The 23,563-nt window shown below is 35.8% G+C and overlaps 1 protein-coding gene across 1 annotated transcript in view; it reads left to right on the top strand.

Annotated features, from left to right (window-relative positions):
- The first annotated feature begins 220 nt into the window (after nucleotides 1–220).
- The window catches only part of LOC581367 (mannosyl-oligosaccharide 1,2-alpha-mannosidase IA), a 71,193-nt gene continuing 47,850 nt past the window's right edge, over nucleotides 221–23,563 (top strand). Inside the window, exons 1-3 of the mRNA XM_030995477.1 lie at nucleotides 221–956; nucleotides 3,093–3,308; nucleotides 17,625–17,705. Coding sequence (XP_030851337.1) covers nucleotides 351–956; nucleotides 3,093–3,308; nucleotides 17,625–17,705 — 903 coding nt within the window. The 5' untranslated portion in view covers nucleotides 221–350. The remainder of the gene's footprint in view (nucleotides 957–3,092; nucleotides 3,309–17,624; nucleotides 17,706–23,563) is intronic.

The raw sequence follows: 23,563 nt of genomic DNA on the forward strand, positions 1-23,563 counted from the left end.
TTGAGACTCTCACTTTATTTTTAACGTCGAGTGATATCAATGGTTTACCGAGAATCAACGTAGAAGATAACAAAATGATAAAAGTCTAAACTTCGAGCCGGATATATGGATCGACCTGTAACTGCATTTGTATACAGAGATCGAGGAAGCACGTACGGTACGTATGAACGTACGTACGTACCGGTACGTGTCATGGTAGTTGTATACTATAGCTAGTGGTACTCTTGCTGTGCCTTCTTCCGGTTGTGCGTTGTACAGCTCTTTGATGCGACGAAGAGATATGGTTACGTGTTGATATTTCTGCAGTTCCTGACAGTTCAAAGACGAGGACTGAGTAATTTTTCATCAAAATGAACTCTAAGGGACCAATATTACCTCTCCAACAGAGGTATTCTAACGGCGTCCCGTTAGGATATACCCGTTCAGGATTAAGAGCTTCGGAACGATACGTAGTTTATCTACTTTTTCTTGTGTTCATGAGTGTGTGTTACAGTGCAGTGTTTCTTGTGCCGGAGCTTCGGGGACGTGTAAACTCATTCGTGGACTCGCCCGAGCAGCTATTCAAACCAGGTGGCAAAGATGAAACATTCCCCGGTCATCTTCATTTGGACACGGGAGAGGAAGATGTACATTTAGAACAAGATAGGAAAAGAATAGAACTACAAATTGCCCAAGACAGGGCACTGCAGCAAGCAAGAGGGGCCTTAAATCATGCAGGAAATAATGAAGGAGGAGCAGACGAAAATATGGATCAACATGAAGTTGACAGTATAAAGAAAGATGTTAATGAGGATAAGCTAAAAGTTTTAGAGCAGCAGAAGAAACAAGTCGAGGAAGATCTTCAAGCGGCAAGGAAAAGTGGAAAAGATGCAATAGTTGCAAAAGGATATATTGAAAGGACAGATGGTGATCCAAATGATATGGATGTTACAAGCAAACGTGATCATATACGAGAGGTAGTTACAAAAGCAATCATGCAGAAAATTATTTTGGGGAAAATTGTTATGCAATCAGCATGATCAGGCTTACCATAACCACTTGCATTGCATGTTTGATGAGAAAATCATAGTCTCATAGACGGTACTCTAGTCATAGATCTACACTAGATCTACATGTTGTTTTAGGCGAAGTACATTTTTATCCCGTACTAGTTTCACGCCCATATAGGAGGGGTTGGATCCGGGCTAACTCGGACCAGGAGACAACTCGGCCCGGCTGCAAAATCCGTCATTTTTTTGTCATTTTACCCTAACTCTAACCCTAACCCTAACCCTAACCCTAAACCTAACCCTAAACCTAACCCTAAACCTAAACATGCAAAAAATGACCGTTTTTGCATCTGGGCCGAGTTGTCCCCTGGTCCGAGTTAGCCCGACTCCGAGGGGTTCTATGTTATTTGATATTTTGCCTGTATCCCTACATAGAAATTTTATTTGGTAGATGTATGTAGACTGTAGCATGGTTGATTGTATGTAGGTCTATCTAGCTGCATTGGATCAAGTGTCTATGCAATCAGCATCAGCTTCAGCATCAGTATACGGAAGTGTGTGGTGATCCTGTTGAAACTTCCGGTCGTTTCGTTGAGTGGTGCTTCGTTCTAATAAACCTGAAACTATTTTTGCTCGCATGGTGGATGGACGCACATATTAATTAATGACATGTGATTATGCATATCCGTACAAATATCCCATTATTAGTTGTGTTTGTGGTGACCTTGTGAGTTGTCATGACCCTTTACAATGCCACTTCCCTTACACTACAGTCATGTACATCACGAATATTATATGTGATAAATTGTCGTTTATTCCACAAGGAGTCATTTTATTCTAACTTCCAAGGAAGAAAAAAAAGGGCTTGTATAGCCCTAGACCGAAATTTCTGTCTCTTTCGTTCGTTAGCCTCTGATTTGGATAGGGTCGGCTCCTCTCTTTAGAGACAGAACCTGACCATAGGCGTTCTCCTTCAAGCACCATGGCCATTTATGGCCATATTTCTATGCCCCAAAAATTTCATTTTACCTGATGCATATCCCATTTATTCTATTTTTTAAATTAGGCCTAAACTATTATACGTCGGTTCCACTTACCAACTTGACTGAATAAATCTGTTTATTGGTCCATTTTCAGGAAATTATGGGTCAAAATCGACATCCATGTTAAAAATCTTGCAAGCCGCATTTTGAACTCTCGCTGTGCATGACGTCATCTATTGTTGTTGTTTTGGTTTATCGGCGTTTGTCATTCAGAAGTGAATATTTACACCTAAATATCATCCCTTCTAGTCTACGCCAAAGGCAAAATGATTATGAAGGAAAAACTGTGCGTGAGCTCAATGACATTAACACAGTTTTTCTTCATACCGGTAATCATTTTGCCTTTGACGTAGACTAGAAGCGATGATATTTAGATGACGTCATGGGCAGCGAGAGTTTAAAATACGGCTTGCAAGATTTTCAACATGGTTGACCACCCACTATTGAACCACATGCATGTACATGTACATTATATATAAATATGTAATTTTGATATGAATGAGTAATTCTTCATTTTGTTGACAAGTCAAAGTACACTTGCTGTCTAATTACTACAATGTACATTGTGCATGTACATGTACATGTATCTCAAGAGCAGTATGTTTGTTCACATTTACAAAACATCCCCATTTAACAATCTCGGTCTTTTTAATACTCTTCACTTTATATGAATAGGTCTAGTAGAGGATTGCAACTACATTTGTATATGAATATTTTTTGTTTTATTATTTGTATTGTAATAAAGGATAATAATAATAATAATAATAATGTCTCTAAGCGCTTTACAAGTCCAGAGATGGTAGTTTGAAAATTAATTTTATCTTTAAGGAACAAATATTTAAGTTGCAGAGTAGTACTTGATTGGTTATGGCTTTCACAGAGTGAAGAGACATTTTTTTAGTTTGTAACTTTGTATACAACAATTACAATCCTTTCAACAATGTGATAAATGAAGTAAATGTCAGAATACCTCTCTAGGGATTACCATTCTCTGTTTGATTTTCACATATACATGTTGCATGTATCAAAGAAAACTTATTTTCATTCCATTTCATTGCAGATGATGTTACATGCATGGGATGGTTATGTGAAGTACGCATGGGGTGCCAATGAACTGAAGCCCATCGCTAAGACTGGTCATTCAGCAAGCATCTTTGGGCGGTCTGCCATGGGCGCCACCATCATTGATGGCATCGATACACTCTTCATCATGGGACTGAGGGACGAGTATGAGAAAGCAAGGAATTGGATCACCAATGAATTCAAATTTGATGCGGTGAGTATTCATTTATGGTACTGTTGTTTGGTTTGGTACTTTGGTTAATACATGTAGTTTGTTGGTTGGTTACTTGGTTGTTTGGTTGATGATTGAGAGGTTAGTTGGTTATATTGGTTGGTTAGAAGGTTGATGATAGGTTGGTTTGATTTGTTGGTTGATTGGATGGTTTGGATTGATGGGTTATGTCTTGACTGACAGCTGTTACATTTACATGTACCTACATGTACATATGACAATCCAAAGAGAAGGCATGCACACTCCAGAGAAGTAGCATTCAGTTAGATTTAAGAACAAAAAATTAATCAGTCACTAATCATCAGGTGTACATGTAGGTTGCTCATTTTCAGAGGTCTACATTTATATCACTTGTTACTTTGATTAAGACCATTCTGTAGTTGGCTTTAAACAACTATCTTCATGTACAATGTACCTAAATAATACATTTTACATGATCTACATCAATACCTGAACGGGTTGAGACCCTTATAGTTTCAACATCTGTAGTAATAGTTCAGAACATGATTTGGGTGAATATGCATGTTTGATGTGTCCTTTCAATCCATTAACATGTCCATTTTCTTTAAAAAAATCTTCTTTAAAAAAAAATATGTAAAATTCTGCCTTTGTATTTGGGGTTGAATCATCAATTATAAGCATATGATACCTCTAGGAAAAGATAGTCATTTACAAGTTACAACCAATTTGTAAACTTTAAAGTCAATTATAAGGAAGCTTAGAAGCTAACAAAATCCACTAAATGGGTAATTCCATAAATTAGAGACCCACTCCTGTTTATATACATTGTACATATACAGTGTATTAAAGGAACCCACATGTATTTGTGGCTCTGAGTAAAGACTTAAATAGTGGAGTATAATTGTTCAAGTGATTCTAGGTATGAGGATGCAATATTATGCTTGAAAATCACTTTACAATCTCACTCCACTATTCAAGTCTTTACTCAGAGCCACAAATATGTGGGTTCCTTAAAGGTACTACATGTACATGTATGTCCCATTTGCAGGCCAAAAAAATGAAAAGGTTAAATTCCAACGGCATTCAAAGATAATACTAGTTCAGAACTTCCCTAAAAAAAGGGGGGGGGGGCTTGAAAATGTCTTTAAGTAGGAAAATAACGGTTGTTAGTTGTCGAATCGACTTAAGAGCTATAGAGCCAGTAAGTAATACTCTGATTTTCAGACCATTGTACTGAATGGTCGTACGTTTTATGCTTCGCAAAGATTCAATCAGTTTAATTTTGGCCATTACAAGAAGTGAAGTACATGTAGACAAATGCTCATGTACCCTTTGCAGCTCATTTTATGTACATGTATTTACCAAAGAAGAAAAAAGCCGGTCAGTCACTCAATAGTGTCTGACAGTGAAGTCTACATGTACATGTAGCAATTAAACGGCTTTCCTTGCATAATTTGAATATTAGGACACTGCCAATGTTTAAATTGCACAGATATGACATTTCATAATTCCTGCAAAGTTCTACAGAAATTGATGTTGGCTGCAAAAGGGACATAGTATCTTAAGTAACAGGGACACCAAAAATGTCACAAGGTGGGTCCTTTATTTATGGAATTACCCAAATCTTGATCTTTTCCTGTATGAGTACGAGACAAAAAGAGAAAAAAGGAGAAAAAGAAGGATAAATTACACAAGAAATAGGGAATTGACTTCACTTGAGACATCTGTGATACATTAAAATACAAAAAATAATAGAAAACTATACTGTAGCTGACATCTTACTGAAGCTTTTTTAATTTTTTAATTTGTTTATAAAGCTGCACTCAGGATTAGAAACTGGTGTGAAGATTCATCCAAGTTCACACATTTGAAAGCAGCCCTACCACACGTTAACAATATACTTCATTATCTCAATGCACACATCCTCATACACATATAAAGAGCAAAGAGCTACAAAGTTCAAATCAATTGCAGTGCAATTTTTGTGTAAACCGAAATGTATGATACTATGCTGTGCCCAACTCTAAAAGGTTCGTCCAAATTGATGTTTTTGAAGCTTGTCCTACCCCATATTTCACTGTACAAATACTGTAAGAATTTCGGCACAAAGTCCATATTACTTGCGGACTGTGCATTTGCAGTCTTGTTTTAATATAAAAAGAAATGCAGGAAACTACACTGTATTCTCTGTTGCCAATTTTTGTTTAAACAAGTGTAAGATTTGGATCAATATAATGATTTAGTTTGCAACGCATGATGTACAGGCATAAGGATGAGTGTAAACTTTAAAGAGTCAAGTTCATGGCTTTGAAGGCAGTTCTGCCTTTTAAGGCCAAATATTTAAAAAAAAGTGTTTCTGATCCCCATCCGCCTCCTTTTTTTTTCACAATTTACTATTTAGAAGAAAAAAAGCCCCCTCCTCCCTCTCCTCCCCCCCCCCCAAAAAAAAGCCTGTGATATTCCTATTGTTTAAATAGCTTCTAAATTGATACAAATCATTTGTTTTGTCATACATGTACATGTTGTACATGTACATTGCATCAGTATACTCACATACACTTTACATGTACATGTACATGTAGCATGGCAGCCATCTTTTAAAAAAATAGCTAAAAATTGCAAAATAGTAAATAGAAATGCCCTGCCTCCTCTTTTTTTTCAAAGTCTGGATGAGAAACACCTTATTTTTGTTATTTGGCCTTTAAGTACTTCAACATATCACTGTATGAATATAAAGATGTTTGTGTGTAGTGTTATGTCAACAAAGATACACCCATTGATCCAAAGACTGACATCATGCAACCTGGGCTCAATCTCATTGTCTTTATTGCAACTTTTAAAAATTAGTTAATTTTATGATAAAATGATGGAAATACATTGTAGATAGACTCTTCTTTATACTGTACATGTACATTGTATATAGTACCTGTACTGTACATTGTAGTATGTGTACATTGTACATACAGTGTAGACACATTTTGAAAGTTTTAAAAACTCCAACCTGCCTGTATACTGTACATGTGTTTGTAATACACCCTTTCATGGTTAAAGGGATCAGTTTCGGAAACGCCCCCCTCTAAAAAAATGAAATGGAAGCTCTTATTACCAATCATGTGAAAGAATATATTTAAACGAATACGTGATGATACAAATTTTACCGGGACACCGCCTACTAATTAATAGCATCATCACTGATTTCAGGTGCGCATGTCGAGTAAACGACTTTGTTTACTCATAATTTAAAAAGGCGCCTACAGTATGTCAGCGCATGCGCACTCTTGTAACCGCGAAAGGGTGTATTGCCTAAAGTGTATAGGCCCACAAATTCAGAATTACAAATAGATCACAGTTTATAATCATGTACAGGGTAGTGAGAGAAATACAATGGAGCAGGAGCACTTTAGCACTTGAAAGTTTTTAAAAAGCTCTGTTGAAATAAATGAAAAGAAGACAAATTAATTGATAAAACAATTAAAAAACAAACAAGCAAAAATCAGACTCCATCACACACTTTGCTATTAAATCTTACTACAAGAAGGATTAATTTTTAAACATATTTCCCACCATTTCAATAGCTTTCAAATATCTTTTGTTTGCTGAGGTTTAAAGTATTTGTAGGATGTTGTGAATTAATAATAATAATAGTAATAAAATTGAATATTTAGGAGCGCTAAGAACAATAAGTACCTTTAATAGCGTTTATGAAAAGAGGACAAAAAATGTACAGTCTCAAAGGAAGTAGATCACATACATGTAGATCACTGGGAAAAAATAAATCTGTCAATGATTTCACCACAATCATTAACAGATTGTGTTTGATTATTGATATCTCATTACTAGAATGCACATTTACATTGTTAGCGATGCATGATATTCTATCTCCAATAATCCCAGTACTATTGATGCCCAAGGTTGACAACAGCAACATGCACTCTCGTAGTTAATCTTACTTACTTCAGATAGCCTCAGATTTTTTTCCAGTCACTATGAATTGTCTATTTCATTTTCAGTGAGTTTGGATTATTAGAATGTAAGGCTGCGACGGGTAGTCGAATGCTCGAGTACCCGCACGGTTGACAACTACTCGGGTACGATTTCTTGTACCCGAATATTCGGCCGCAAAAAAAAAAAATGTCCAGGCCCACGCTTACCCGTGCCAGGGAGAGCGGCGTCCGCTGGCATGGTACCGTCGGTAAAAATGTTTCCCAACTCGAGCACTGTCAAACTCACCTTTCAGAAACTGGGACCAAATGTCCAGATTTCTGTTTGGACTTGGAGGAAAATGGATTATTCTGCCATCTTTGGTTTTTAAAACAGCATTGTTTACTGTTATTATTCTTATTAAATCGGCGCCTTCAACTGCAACTCAAAGTAAAGTTGCATGCGTTTTCAGCGAGGGACCTGAGAAACTGCCAAGTGGTATGGTAGTGGCAAAAAAAGAAAAAAAATCCAAAAATCCAAAAATTAAAAAAAATCAAAAAAATTCAAAAAAATTCAAAAAAATTCAAAAAAATTATAAAAAAACATGGCGTCCGAATATTCGAGTATTCGCCTGTGAGCCTGGGAGTGTACTCGGGTACCTCATTACACTGTTGTGCACAGCCCTATTAGAATGTGCACGTAGTACATGTATTGTACGTCCATCTCACTTTCTCGTTATCCCGATATCTCAAGAACTACTGGAGTAACAGTATGTAGGTCACAGAGGTCGACTTAAAAAATCCAGGTTTCGGCCGTCCGTCCATTTGTCCTGCTTTCTAGTTAAATCACGTTATCTCAAGAACCACTAGAGATATGAGGCTCAAACTTGCTGATAATATGTATCACCATAGGAAGAAGATCTGATTAGAGGTTGGGTTAGTAGGTCAAAGGTCACGGAGGTCAACTTCTAACCCTATGGTGATATTAGTACTATACATGTAGGAAGATGATCCAATTACATTTTGGGGCTAGTACATTTTGTAGGTCAAGATCATAGTTTGTTAGTTAAAATTTGATTATACAAGTACATGTACATGTACTTGTAGGCTGTTTGTTTTCATCTTATTATGTTACAAGTGATTCCATCTCTGACCTGCACTCTATACTGAATTTAGGGCAGAGTCATAGGAGACACAATTACATTTATCTTCAGATTGTTTTCTAAACACATACACCTGTACATGTACTATTAATGTCATTAATAACCTTTCCAAATCCCTGAGATAGAAATTCAAACATGAGTAGAGATTTTACATAAATGTTCATCATAAGGATGAAGAAACATATCACTTTTGTCACATTCATATTTTGTGCTTACTGGGTAATTTGTCAAATTACACCATTTACTGTACATACACTGTAGAATGTTTGTAGATCTATACAGAAACTTTGGAAAAACAAAGGAAAGAAAAGCTGCTAAATGAAAATTTTGTGTATGACAGGCTTTTATTTTATTACGGGTACTAGTCTATAGTTTGCTATACATGTAGTACATACAGTGTACCGTATATTAAATGAACATGTATCCCTTTCTGTTGAATCATGTACAGGTGTAGGCAGATTTTAACAGTGGTAAAACCAAATGGTACTTTGAAGTTCAAGGCACCCTTCCCGAATGCCCAACACAAATATGCTTTTGATTGCCTGTTTTACAAGCAGTTTAATGCTCTCAGCTTGCCAAGAAAATTCTGTTTGGCATCTCTGGGATGAGTTGAAATTTAATAATCTTGTAATATTCCCTAAGTTACTCTTCTTCACACTTAAAGCCTTGCCTTGCCTTGCCCGGCCCGGCCCCGGTATTGTAATCTAAGGAAAGTGTTGCTGCTAATCTGCGTAAAATTGTGAGGTAAATGGAGTGTAACCAGATTAGAGTGGGGTGTTATTGATTCAGGAGGAGTGCTAATTTCTTGTTCTTGTTCTGGTTCTTGTTCTGGGCATACTCCTGTTCTTCCTCCCTTCTCTTGCAATAATGGTGTATATGCATGCTGCAGGGTATAGGAGCGTGCATACATGTTCAGGGTATAGGAGCGTGCATACATGTGCAGGGTTGCATGGAAAGGTGTCACTGAACAGTCCTTGTCAAGTGTGACCAATATTTCAAATTTCAAGGCATTCCCGAAACACACATGTTTAAAGATACATGTATGCAGGGAATGAATTGTGATGGAGAATCCAGTCTACAAAACAAAATGCTAAGTAAAATTAACAAGGACTTTTTTTAGTGCTGTACAATGTAAGTCAGGCGCCATGTTCAGGTTCGGTTCGGTTTGGCAGAGTTAGGCAATTTTTACCCGAACTTGGTTCGGTTCGGGTTATGTACAAAATGACAAGTTAATTAGCTTGCAAAAAACGTAAACATCCGAACCAGGCCTTTGCGCTCGGTTCGGTTCGGTTCGGTTCAGCTCAGTCCGCAAGTGCCATGTTCGGCAAACTTCTGTTCGGCTTGGCGGTTCAGCTACAGCATTACTTTTAATTCTTAAACTAGTCAAACAAAGACAAACATGATTATCATGATTTCTTTTTTGGTATAATTTAAAATTTCTCATATTTGGGAAATCTAGACTTGTACATGTACAGGTACATGTATATCATGAGGAAGTTTGCCCTATTAAAACACGAAAAATGTCTCATTTTACAGGATGTAGTGCATGGAACAGTAGCATATTGAATTATTGGAATTTGTGTCCAGAAAATGTATATATTTAAAATACAGAAAGTAATTTGATTCAGCTGATATCGCTCTGCAGAAAGTTTCTTTCCTATTATTCAAAGATTGTTATATCTTGAGTACTATCTCACATGATATTGTGTATCATTTTAAAATAATTGATGTTCAATTGAAATATGAATACTACATGTATTTAGGCATTGAGTTCCATGTTTAAGGGGAACATGAGTCATGAGTGCTTCAAGAGAGTGGCTCAGCTACAGCTCATGGACATGGAAAGCTCATGGATGATCTTGCCTCTTGAGACTGATTCGTTGGAAATGAAATAGCCCTTGGATTTTGTTTTCTTTTCTTTAATAATGTACATGTACTTATAACTTAAGGACAATTTTTAGGTTTTTTTAGAAATTAACAAGAACTATTTACATACATACATGTATGCCGTCTACAATGGAGAAATGATCTTTTATCTTATGATTCTTTCTTGTTAAAGGAACTATGTCCCATTTGCAGACCTAACAAATTATAAGGTCAAATTCCAACAGCATTTGAAAGATAATACCAATTTAGAACTTAATTCCCCCAAAATGTAAAGGCTTGAAAATATCGAGCATTAGTTGTCAAATCGACTTAAGTGATTGCATTCATTTTCAGGGTTGGGCGGTAAATACCGGTGACGGTAATTACCGGCGGTAAATACCGGTAAATACCGTCGGTAAATACCGGTAAATACCGTCCGGTAAATAAGATGCGCGTCCGGTAAATATGTAAAAAACGGGAAATATGATTTTAATTCTCTATTCATTAATAATTTTACTTGTTTTTAGCCTCATAACTGAAAATATTGTTCTGAAATAATTAGCAGCACAATACTCATAGTAGGAACACATAAACAGATTTATAAAATCCTCACTGCATACAAAATTGTACACACCCAAACAAATGGCATTTTGTGCATTAATAGGTATTCATGAATATGGTAATTAGCAACTGGGAACCAAAACCTTCATACAAGTTACTTTTATTGTAAAGTTTAAGATATTTGAATAAAATCAGTGAAAATTTGAATGAAATCGGGCAAGGAATAAGAAAGTTAAAGCTTTTTGAAATGACTAGTCACTAGAGGGCGATATTCAATTTGATGACATCATTTGTGGACAACTCTCCATGCCTTTTGTACATCAAATTTCATGTTTTTCTTTCTTTCTTGTGATTGAGATAATAGAATGCAAAATGATATTCTACTTCACATGTTAAGAAATCCGATCAAGAACACAAATAAATAGGAAAAAAAAACGAAAGACTTGTAAAATTTGATGTACAAAAGGCATGGAGAGTTGTCCACAAATGATGTCATCAAATTGAATATCGCCCTCTAGTGACTAGTCATTTTCCTTATTCCTTGCCTGATTTTGTTCAATTTTTCACTGATTTTATTCAAATATCTTAAACTTTACAATAAAAGTAACTTAGTATGAAGGTTTTGGTTCCCTTTAATGAAGAACATCATATCTAGATTAGGTACCGTGTATATTTCGTATCTTTTTCCTGTATTTTTTTCCAGCATTACATAATTACAGGCATAGACAAACGCACGAACAAACACACACACACAAATAGTACACACAAGAGCAACCATACTCACCACCATTGTTATTATGTTCAAAATTGGACAATTCCTATGGAGTGAGTGGAAAAATACATTTCCCGGTATTTCCCGGTATTTCCCAGTAAAAAGTGGTAAATACCGGTAAAAAGCGGTAAATACTGCTTATTTCCCGGTGTCCGGGAAATAAGTCTCCGAAGCGGGAAATATGCCAACCCTGTGTAATAGTCTGATTTTCAGACCCTTGTAGTACGTTGTACCGAATGGTTGTACGTTTTGTGCTGCGCAAAGATTCAATAAGTTTAATTTTGTCCATTACAAGTAGTGGGTTAGTGATGTAGACGAAAGCTCATGTACCTTTACAGCTCAATTTATGTACTGGTATGTTAAATTGTATTACATGTACAGTACATGTGCCAAAGAGAAAAAAAAGGAGTCGGTCAGTACGTCACTCAATAGTGTCTGACATTTAAGTTTAGAAAGTGAATGGTTTTTCTTGCTTAAATTGAATAATAGGACACTGCTAATGTTTAAATTTCATGGATAGGACATACATGACATAATCATAATTCCTGCAAAGTTCTACAGAATTTGATGTTAGCTTCAAATGGGACATGTACTGTATATCCAGTTTGTGAGAACTTTCTTCACAAATGGCACAATGTTGAACTTGTATGGTTTATACATCATGTGGTAGGCCCATGGTTACATGCAGTAAGTGAGTGAGTGATTGGTCTAATGGCTGGCCCTGAAGACTTTCTTGACTTTTAGAGGGATGCATGCTCCCTAGCTGACCAGTGCTTTTATCCATCATGTTGCTTAGCAACAATAAAGAGACTGGAAGTAATCTATGGTATTAAACCATATCTGCTAGTTAATAGGGGTGAGGTTATACATTGTACATGTAGTAGCCACATGTTTAGTTTATTACTCATATTGTAGAGTTGTTGTAGTCTAGTGAATAAGTCACCAGAATTGTGAATCACAAGGTACAGGGTTCAGCCCTGCACTAACTCTTTGGGCAAAACATTAATGTACATGTATGCATGTACATCTATATTTGCCACTCTCCACCAAGGGGGCGTAGTGGTGTGCGCCTGTAATCCAGCTAACAATGGAAGTTAAATACTGATTCAGCCGAGGACGCAGGTTCGATACTGAGTCACTTCTTTCTGATGTTGACGTTAAAAGTTGATCCCCAGACGTAAATAATCATATCTGATTGATACACGTCTGTAAAAACCCAATTACACCCACACATACAAGGTATTAATAGGTACATGATATGCTTGAGCACTAGTTACTTTTGCACCTCGGCTATAACCAGGGTAGTGATGTACAGTATACATGTAAGTGCCATGAGAGCTACATGTATATAAGAAGCCATTATTATTATTATGCAGGCCTACATTGCATACATACATGTACATTAAGACATACTGTACGTCTATGCAGGGAAGTGCTACACCCTTTTGAAATAGTAGGGATGTTATACCATAGACCTCGGTCTATGGTTATACCAAATTTTAGTCAATTTGCAGCAGAAAATTTGAGATTTGCTATAAAACAACATTTGAATACCGGTATGTGTAGGGGTGTCACATCCTCTCACCCCCATGCACACTCCCTCCAGCACTGCCCTTAGCTCCGTCCACTGTCTGCAGTATACTAAACTGTACATTTACTACTACTTTAGTCTAGGATCACAAGTAATATCCATCACAAGCAGTGATTAATACAGCCACCTGCAAAGCCTTTCCTATAGCAGACACATGCCTGGTACAGGCCATGAGCACGTGATCAGGTTCGGCTGGGCTGACTGTGTCTTCCTTACCCTAGCTAGCTAGCTCGCTCTCACTCTAGTAGGACAGGAAACTATGTGTAATTGATTGTGGATGCCCCTTCTATTTTCAGCACGCGTACGTAGACCTGAAGTGCACTCTTACACATTCTTACATTGTAGGACATAGCTTCTACCTGTATGTTGGTACATGTATGTACTACGTAATACTGAGCAGTGTTTAGATCCAGTAGTATCGGCCTAGATGCAGAATGTACCATACATATTAGTACAGTCAGTAGGCATGTACTGTACATATCATGGCACATAATATACGGCCAATGTGTACTATTAAAGAGAAGCAGCATGCATGGAACCGTTGGCATGGGGATAGTCAATGTACACCATGTATGTAGACAGCCTGTGAGAGAAGGGATGTTCAGCGACACCCGCCCCTCCCCACCCCCACCATTATACAAAAATAAGTAAATAGTACATGCATGGACCTACTACAATGTACATGCAAGGGATGAATTTGAGTCAGCCACTCTTGTAATTGATAATTCGGTGTGTTTCAGGGCCATTAAATTGCGACTCTGATTTGTTGCTTTAGAATAATTTAAACCACACGTAATTCACAGTTACGTACATGCATGATCTATGCACTACACATAATTATTTGTACGTATGAATATACGCTGGCCTTTTGCAAGATGAATTTCATGACAAACTTTGATCTTTTACTGATCAGAAAGCTGTTTGGTTTTATCTCTTCCTTCCTGTTTAGAATATGTTGGTGACCTCAGACTATATGGGCATACATATACATGTACATGTATATGAGTTTGTGATCGACCGATGGTAAAATAGAGTAAAAAATAGCAAATGTGCTAGTCGAGTCTGACTCTCGTTATCTAAACCTAAAATAAAGTTTATTGAAAAATACACAATGTGTTTCCAAATCCTATGAATAAGATTTGTGTATATAAATGTGTTGGCCTGCATATTATATTGCATTACCATTTAAAGGATGTGGACCTTCAGTTTACTTTGCAGAAACATCACCCTTTTTAGATATTGACACATGCATAAACTGATCTAGAAATGAATTTGTCTGACATTCTGAGAGAAAAAAACATGGTCATCAAGCTAAAATATTGCCACTTTTTCATTGTAGAATATATTCACTCTCAGTTTTGTTATTATTTGAATACTATTAATTCCTTACCAACCGCGACCACAGTCATTGTATATTTTAAAATCGCAAATGCTTCCAATATGTTCATTTGAACCAAATTCATGACCCCATACCAAAACTTTGTATTACATGTACATGTACCTTTAATGCAAGGGTTGGGTTGCCCTTTAAATTCTCTTCAATACCAGGGAGGGCCGGAGTAGGGGTGTTTCAGTACACTTACAGTAATCATTCTTTCATCTGCTTTATTCCTGTGTCTCTTTCTAATTTTCTGATTCTCTATTTCTTATTTCTGTTTACAATTTCCAACCCTCGCTCTGACTCCCCCCCCCCCCCCCCCTCTTCTCTCTCTCTCTCTCTCTGTTTCTCTCCTACTGTACATCCATTTCTTACACTTTCAATCAATGCTCCATTATGATACCCTTTCCTTCACTGTCAAAGCCTTAGAACCTCAAATACAGAATATATTTATTTAGCTGGAAATCAATATGGCAACGCTTGCCAAGTCAATGGAGCAAGTATAGCCAAGCTCCCCTCAAAGCTGATAACACATGTGTGTAAATGTACATGTATATGTAGTCGGAATTTAATTAATAGAAACTGCTTTCCACATCCGTGCATCTCCTTCATCCAGATTGTACATGTACATGTGTAAATGTATCGAGGTACATATTTTTTTGTTAGAATGCAAAGTTTAGTGAACATTGATATCAGGCATTACTCTCCTCTGGTCAGTAGATTTCAGCTGATTTTTTAATTTTCCCATTAAGTCTGCAGACAAGTCATGAAAAGCATATATATTATATCTGTAATTGTAGAGCACTGGGAGTGTCGAGTCTGACAAACATGATCGCTAAGTATACAAGAACCCACTATTGTTATTATTGTATTGTATCATTATTATATTAAAATACCAGTATCAAATTGAACAAATTAAATAAACATTACACATTCTGAAATGTGTGATTAATGGGCCTTATTTTCTTTGAGAAATGTACATGTACATGTAGGCCTCTTATGTTGCATGAATACCATTGACATACTGTACATGAACATATCTATTCATATTTACATGTATGTTATCAGTGGCATCACTGAGAAAGGATGACAATAATACCTAATGTTGACTTATCCTTCAGCACATTTCTACATGATCATTTATATTTTTACTCACCTTGTCATATTCACTTGAACATACCGTAATTAACGTTGTATAAACCGCCCTCGTGTATTAACCGCACCCCTCTTTTTCGCCCTTTAAAAAAAAAAAAAAAAATTGCCGATTTTTTTTTTGCCGGGTCCGTGTTAAAAAACCCACGCGGAAAGGCATTTCATTTAACTGCGAGGTGCAGCTGAATGTGTAAATCATTAATGAAAATTAAAAAAACAGTAGAGGACCTAGGATAGGACCTTGTGGTACATCATATGTAATAGAAGAAAAATTGGAGGAATTATTATTATAAACTACATATTGAGATCTATCAGAAAGATTAATTTCAAACCAAGATGACAGACAAATTTGAGTGTTATTTTAGTTTCCGAGTGGTGAGTCAACACACCAATTACTGAGCTGGGATACATTGCCATGCATAGCGCCATTTAAAAAAAAAAAAAAAAAAAAAATTTTGGTGTACCGTGTATAAACCGCACCCCCGACTTTGATTTTTTTTCGGCGGCAAAAAGGTGCGGTTTATACACCGTTAAATATGGTACATGTATTTGCATATTGGATATAGTTTTGATGCCGCTGCCGCTGTTGTTTTGTGGTTGCTGGTGTTGTTATTATTGTGATAGAGCATGCAGGTGTGTTCATTTCATAATTTTAAGACTGCTTGTGATTTAATTTTCACATCAGCAATGAAATGCATGGAAGTACATGTATAGCACTGGAACAGTTTGAATAGCTCTGGTAACCACACAAAGAGCTAAGGTAGCCAAAATGAACAAACAAACAAACAAAAAGAAAGGGGAAAACAGACTTTTAAAGGTACTATGTCCCATTTGCAGGCCAAAAAAATGAAAAAGTTAAATTCCAACTGCATTTGAAAGATAATAATAATTTAGAACTTCCCTAAAAAAGGTGGGGCTTGAAAATGTCTTCAAGTGGGAAAATAAGGACTATTAGTTGTCAAATCGACTTTAGGGCTATAGAGCCCAAAAGTAATAGTCTTGATTTTCAGACAATTGTACCGAATGGTCATACGTTTTATGCTGCGCAAAGATTCAATCAGTTTAATCTTGGCTATCACAAGAAGTGGGTTATTGATGTAGACAAATGCTCATGTACCCTTTACAACTCTTTTCATGTAATGTTATTACCAAAGAAGAAAAAAAGCCAGTCACTCACTCAATAGTGTCTGACAGTGAAGTCTAGCAAGTAAACAGTTTTCCTTGCATAATTTGAATATGAGGACACTGCTAACGTTTAAATTTCACAGATAGGACATACATAACATATTCATAATTCCTGCAAAGTTCTACAGCATTTGAGGTTGGCTGCAAAAGGGACATACATGTAGTACCTTTAAAGGAAATTGCATTTTGTGTGTATTAGAGACCCTCTGCAAACAAAAAAACATAAAAAGGTTCTTCACAAAAAGATGTTGCAATACTTTTATCTACTGTACATCCCCCCCCCCCCCCCAAACCCGTGTTTAGCTATACATTGAGCATGTAGTCTCCTCCAATGTAATACCTAGCTGTTTGTTAAATTACTTCATTACAGCATCTTGGCCTCATTACATGGGCCTGCCTCACGTACATACCAGCTCTATGCAGTAAATACAAGTTGACCCGGCCGGTAGATGGTTTCCTTGCCCTTAGAGAAAAGCAAGGAAACATAAAAGAAAGATTATAACTCTTTCAAGGCAGGGAATTCTGCTGACACTATTTCAGATTTATGTATACTGTACATGTATGTCTTAGAAACAAGCAACCTCAACCAAAAAATGCAAACAGTATTAAAGATTTTTGCAATGGGTTTTGATTATATGTCTGACATGTGTGTTTTATAGTTTGTACATATTTCATTGTAAATAATGTTTAATTATGTTCTGCAGTTTACATCTGTGATAATTATTTCTTTCTTTCTTTCTTTCTTACAGTCAAGCGATGTATCTGTATTTGAAACCAACATCCGATTTGTAGGAGGACTGTTGTCGATATATGCTCTCACACACGATGAGGTAAGTAATGCTACTCATGAGGCTGTACTCATGAGGCACTACATGTACTGTACATGTATGTACATGTATGTGTTTGTAATGTAGGTCCATGTTTGAACATGGTTGTGTTCATGAGATTTTGTGCTGGTGGTGCGTGCACAAGCCTCAATCATGAGGTTTCATTATTAAACCTCACACGTGATGTGTTTTAAAACTTCCTTTAGCCAAAATCAAGCTTCCTGAAATGTACAGTATGAGTTCAAAGTTAAATATGTACAATGTACATGTAAATAATATGCTTGTCACTTGTTTGGAACCAGAAGGGAGTTAACTTTGTTAAAATTATGAGATACCGGGTAATTAATGCCCTCCCATCCTAAAGGACAATCCAACTCTTGTAACAAGTTAATATGTATGAAAGAAAAATAAGATAAACAGAATGGGGAAAGTGTGAAATAAATTTGACCAATAAAAAGAAAGTTAAATGATTGTTAGGTATATAAGAACTCTATTATTATGACTCTTAAATTGGCAGTTTGGTGAGTGGGTCATGACGTACATGTAGTTGCAGATAGTTGCGTACAAGAATACCATTACCGGTAATTTTTCTTCTTTCCCCTACTGTGCCTTCTCCCTTTAGTCACTGCTCAAAATATATTAGGTTTAGAATATTGCTTACATTTAAGGTCCTCTACATTTTTGAAAAACTGAAATTGTAGTCTTTTTGTGGGCTGGAACAAATGGGAAGGCTTTCCGGCACTCTATCACAGAGACATGACCGATCCACCCAATTTGAATACGGTAGACTCCATAACTACAGTGATTACAAACTTTCACAAATTCAGAACTTTCTCATTGTTTGTCTGATTTCGTTCAAATTTACCCCAGTCTATTTCTCTGAGATTTCTGCTTTCATCTTGAGTAGTATACAATCAAGGTACGAACTCCCTTGGCTTTGACAATGGTCGTATCAAAGAAGAGCTCTACCATGTCTTTCATGCACCTAGCTAATACTGTATGGAGACTTCAAACCCTGTCTAAAAGTGTATCAACTGATAATGGTTGTTTTGATTCGCTTTCCTTCAGCTGTACCCCAAGGTTGGGTTCAGTTTCTTTTCCCATTGGAGTAAATTCAAGCTATTAGCCTACATCACCCTATGCATAATGATGTACAATTTCAACACTTTATGAATGTTTCACTCCTACATGTTAATTCCTAATATTCTTTAATATGCATGTACAGTTCAGTTCATGTACATTGCATTTTGGCTGACGATTTCACAGTTATAACTAGTGCTGTAGTCAAACGTTTAACCGTCCGGTATCCGACCGCCCATGGCGGATTCTGTTTTCAATTGGACGGTTTCGTTTTTGTCTCGCCTGCGTAGCAAAAAGCGAGACATAGGCGCCGCTTTTCCGGTGACAGCGACGGCGACGGCGACGGCGTCAACATCAAAAACTTAACCTAAGGTTAAGTTTTTGAATTTTTGGTATAATTTTTAAAGTATAAGTTCTTAGTCAATGAAACTTTGACTATAGGGTAATCAAGTATCCCCAATTATGTGAGTAGAATTTCAGATCACAAAGTCAAGGTCAAAGGTCATTTCAGGTCAACAGACTTGGACTATGTTGTAGCATCATCATCGAAAACTTAACCTAAGGTTAAGTTTTTGAATTTTTGATATAATTTTGAAAGTATAAGTTCTTAGTCAATGAAACTTGGACTATAGTGTTATCAAGTCTCCCCAATCATGTGAGTAGAATTTCAGGTCACTAAGTTAAGGTCAAAGGCCATTTAAGGTCAACAAACTTAGACTTTGTTGTGGCATCAACATTAAGATTTTCAAAATGCTTCTTCTTCGTTATTTTTCAACCGATTTTGATTCTGATTGTTTCATTTGATAGGGCTAGGAGGGGATTTAAATTTCTACACAGAATCGTGAAATTCATTATCTATGCTAATTTATGCAAATTTATTCGAAATCACAAAAAAGGCTTCTTCTCCTTCATTTCTCGACCGATTTTGATTTGGTTTGCTTTATATCGTAGAGCTAACTTTGGTACACTAAAATTCTACACAGAATTTTGAAATTGTTCTCCATTAATTAATTATAGTAATTTATGCAAATTTATTCCAAAAATAACAAAAATTGCTTCTTTTCCCTCATTTCTTGACCGATTTTGCCTTATCTGGTAGAGCTAAATTTGGAACAATAAACTTCTACACAGAATTGTGAGATTTTGCTCCATTGATTATTTATGGTACTTTATGCAAATGAAATGAAATTATGTCCCTTCCAGGGCATCAAATTTCTATTTTTTGACCAGTTCAAAAGTGTACCACATAAAATTTACGATATTTGTTGTGAGATGCGGATGAGCGCTACGTCATTGACGTTCTGGTTTATCATATTGAATTGCGTTATGCAGGCGAGACCGCCGAGAGCGTTTCCCTTGTTTTGTTTTTTTTTATATTTTTTTTTTTTTTTTTTTTTTTTTAAAGTTTCGATTTATGCCCCTCCACCTGGCACTATGCCTGGCAATGTCTCCCAGCTCAGTAATCTGTGTGTTGACTCACCACTCCAAAACTAGAACAACACTCCAATTTGTCTGTCATCTTGGTTTGAAAGTAATCTTTGTAATAGATCTCATCATCTCAATATGTAGTTTATAATAATAATTCATCCAACTTTTACACAAGGTTCTATCCTAGGTCCTCTACTGTTTTTAATTTACATTAATGATCTTACACATTCTTCTAAAAACAACATTGTTACTATTATTTGTGACAAGTTCACAAGCACAAATTGGCCCCTTTAAATGCACCTCGCAGTTAAATGAAAGTTGCCGACAGAGTCGGTAAAAAAAAAAAAAAAAAATCGTTTTTTTTTTTTGTTTTTTTTTTATTTTTTTAAATCGTTTAACCGAAAACCGTCCGGTTTTGACTGGCGGTTAAACGGAATTGGAGATATCCGTGATGTTACAGCACTAGTTATAACAAATGGACTTTCAGTCATATATTACATACTTTGGTTTGGATATATGTACAATTTGTATGTACAGTGTAGATGAATAATGTAGCCAGCATTTCAAAGCTATTGCTTTGGACAGATCTGGGGGGTGTTTCACAAAGATTGTAAGTCAGACTTAACTCTAGGTTGGACTTAAATATTATGGAGAACCATTTGTAGCCTTATAATGAAATATATTCAAAAGCAAAAATTGAAGTATTTTAGACTTTTCATAAATTCCACATCAAGAACAAGAAATCTCCTTGATAATAGAAAATATGAATGATTTGAATCAACATTTTATGCCTTTTAAAATTTTTAAAAAACTTTTACAAAATATTTTCAAGGATGCTAATGGCTTTCCATAATTGCTAAGTCCAACTTAGAGATAAGTTCAACTTAGGATCTTTGTGAGACATTCCCCTGGAGGCTAAGCACATTCCTTTGGTAAAAAAAAAGAGGTAAATTGTTATTAAAATGTCCCTTGCTGGGCATGACTTACTCTTGACCTGAAGTGAACTATACAAACCTTCCATGTCCCATTCTCACATGTGAAATGAGAACATTCGCATGAAGATTGTCTTTGATGGGGGAGTTCAGCTTTACAAAGCAAAGCTAGAAAAAACAAAAAGTAATAATATTCCGTCTTTTTAATCATGATTTAAAAATTAAAAATCTGTTATTTAATTTGTTTTTATCACCAATATTATCCTAGTGAGTGAAAACAAACAATACACATGACTTATAGGGTTATCAAGTATCCCCAATCATGTGAGTAGAATTTCAGGTCACAAAGTCAAGGTCAAAGGTCATTTTAGGTCAACAGACTTGGACTATGTTGTGGCATCATCATCGAAAACTTAACCTAAGGTTAAGTTTTTGAATTTTTGATATAATTTTGAAAGTATAAGTTCTTAGTCAATGAAACTTGGACTATAGGGTTATCAAGTATCCCCAATCATGTGAGTAGTTCAGGTTACTAAGTTAAGGTCAAAGGTCATTTTAGGTCAACAAACTTAGACTTTGTTGTGGCATCAACATTAAGATTTTGAATTTTTAGCATATTTTCAAAATAGTTTGTTCAAATTCCATGAAACTTGTACCCAAGGGTTATCAAGTATCACAAATCATATGGCACAAATTCCAGGTCACAAGGTCAAAGGTCATTTTAGGTCAGTAGACTTAGATTATGTTTTCACAACTTAATATGAGAATTAATAATCACTGTTTTTTATTAATTTGTTCATATTTCATTCAAGTTATCGATCGTGGTACAATTAATTGTAAATAATTCTTTTGATGATTCTTAGTCAATATTCACTTCAAAATGCTGAGTATATTCAGAGGATTTCATTTTTTGGGGGGGCCTGCTAATGGGCAATCCTGCCTATAAATAATGTTCCAACATCAATTTGACATCATATCGAATTGCGTAATGCAGGCGAGACCACCGAGAGCGTTTCCCTTGTTTCTGGTCTGAACGTCATGTAAAGAAACTTCATATGACAAAATATTTTGGTTGAACAGATAATTATTTTGGACTTTGAAAGCATTCAGTCTTCTGTGATCCTTGTCCATATACTGTTTATCTTCACAATACCAAGATAAGATCAAACAAAAAAAAGGTCACATTGTTTTTAGAGGAAATATGACAGGAATAGGAAGCGGTTGTGTTAAATACATAATAGGAATTTAGTTTTTTTTTACAAAATGAATATTCTTATAATTGGTAGAAATATGCAATTAGTAATGGGGTAGCCAATACCTACATGTACATGTATTGGTTCATCTAATCTAATGGCAATGCTGCTGAAAGTCTGAATATTTTTGTTCTTGATGTAAAGGTAATTTGCAGTTTGAGAAATCTAAATATGCCATTCACTTTTTGTGCAAATATGTACATATTGCACACCCAATAAAATTGTGACATGTATTGACAAGGAAACAACTCTGAAATGGGTTGAAATTTAATTGGTAAACGATTAAATAAAAAGCCTGAGAATAGTAAGAAACCTGTAACTCTTTCTCAGACATGTCTGCCTTGGAACTCAATCATGAAATCTGTATTGAAGACCTGGATCATTTTAACCAAAAAATTGTTGTTTTCGAAAGTCGTTAATTTCACTGATATCGAGGTTTTATTGTTTCTAGATATCTATTATGATCGTAAAAGAATCTGCAATTCTGCCAACTGGCCACAAATGATTTCTTATCAATAAACTGTTTGAAATAGATTTGATAAATAAAAAATTAATTTGGGTGGAGTTGTTACAGGTAATACAAAGTTTTGGTATGGGGTCATAAATTTGGTTCAAATGAATATATTGGAAGCATATGTGATCTTACAATATTCAGTGATCGATGTCGCGGTTGAAATCGAGTCTAAAGTTATGAAATTGTAAATAATAAACTCTTTATGTTGTATAGCTCCCTCTCAAGGTCAAAATATTAATTAAGCTATAAAACAATGTTTCTTGACTAAAATCGACCAATTAGCTTTCCGTTTGGAAATTCTATATCACAACTACATATTCTGAGATTTTCATGGTCGCAGCTACCATTGTACGGCCGTAGGCGCTATTTGAAATTTATCAAAATTTACCGGGAACACCGGTAAATTTTTATAATCAATTTTTCTTGAAAGCAGAAGTGTTTCAGGGGCTAAAATTTCTAGTGCTTAAAATACATCCACAGGGGCATCCAAATATACCAAAATGTTAAAGAATCACTATCCACCCAATTTTCAAGATTTCCCAAAACTTTGTATTACCTTTAACTTTCATTTGGTTTATTTAGGTTCTTGTCTCATACATAAATATTGTGTCAGTCAGTCAGTCAGTCATGATCTTTCATGCTGACCTGACCCTT

The sequence above is a fragment of the Strongylocentrotus purpuratus genome, unplaced genomic scaffold, assembly GCF_000002235.5.
Source record: "Strongylocentrotus purpuratus isolate Spur 01 unplaced genomic scaffold, Spur_5.0 spur5_scaffold_21, whole genome shotgun sequence".
NCBI classification, from domain to species: Eukaryota; Metazoa; Echinodermata; class Echinoidea; order Camarodonta; family Strongylocentrotidae; genus Strongylocentrotus; species Strongylocentrotus purpuratus.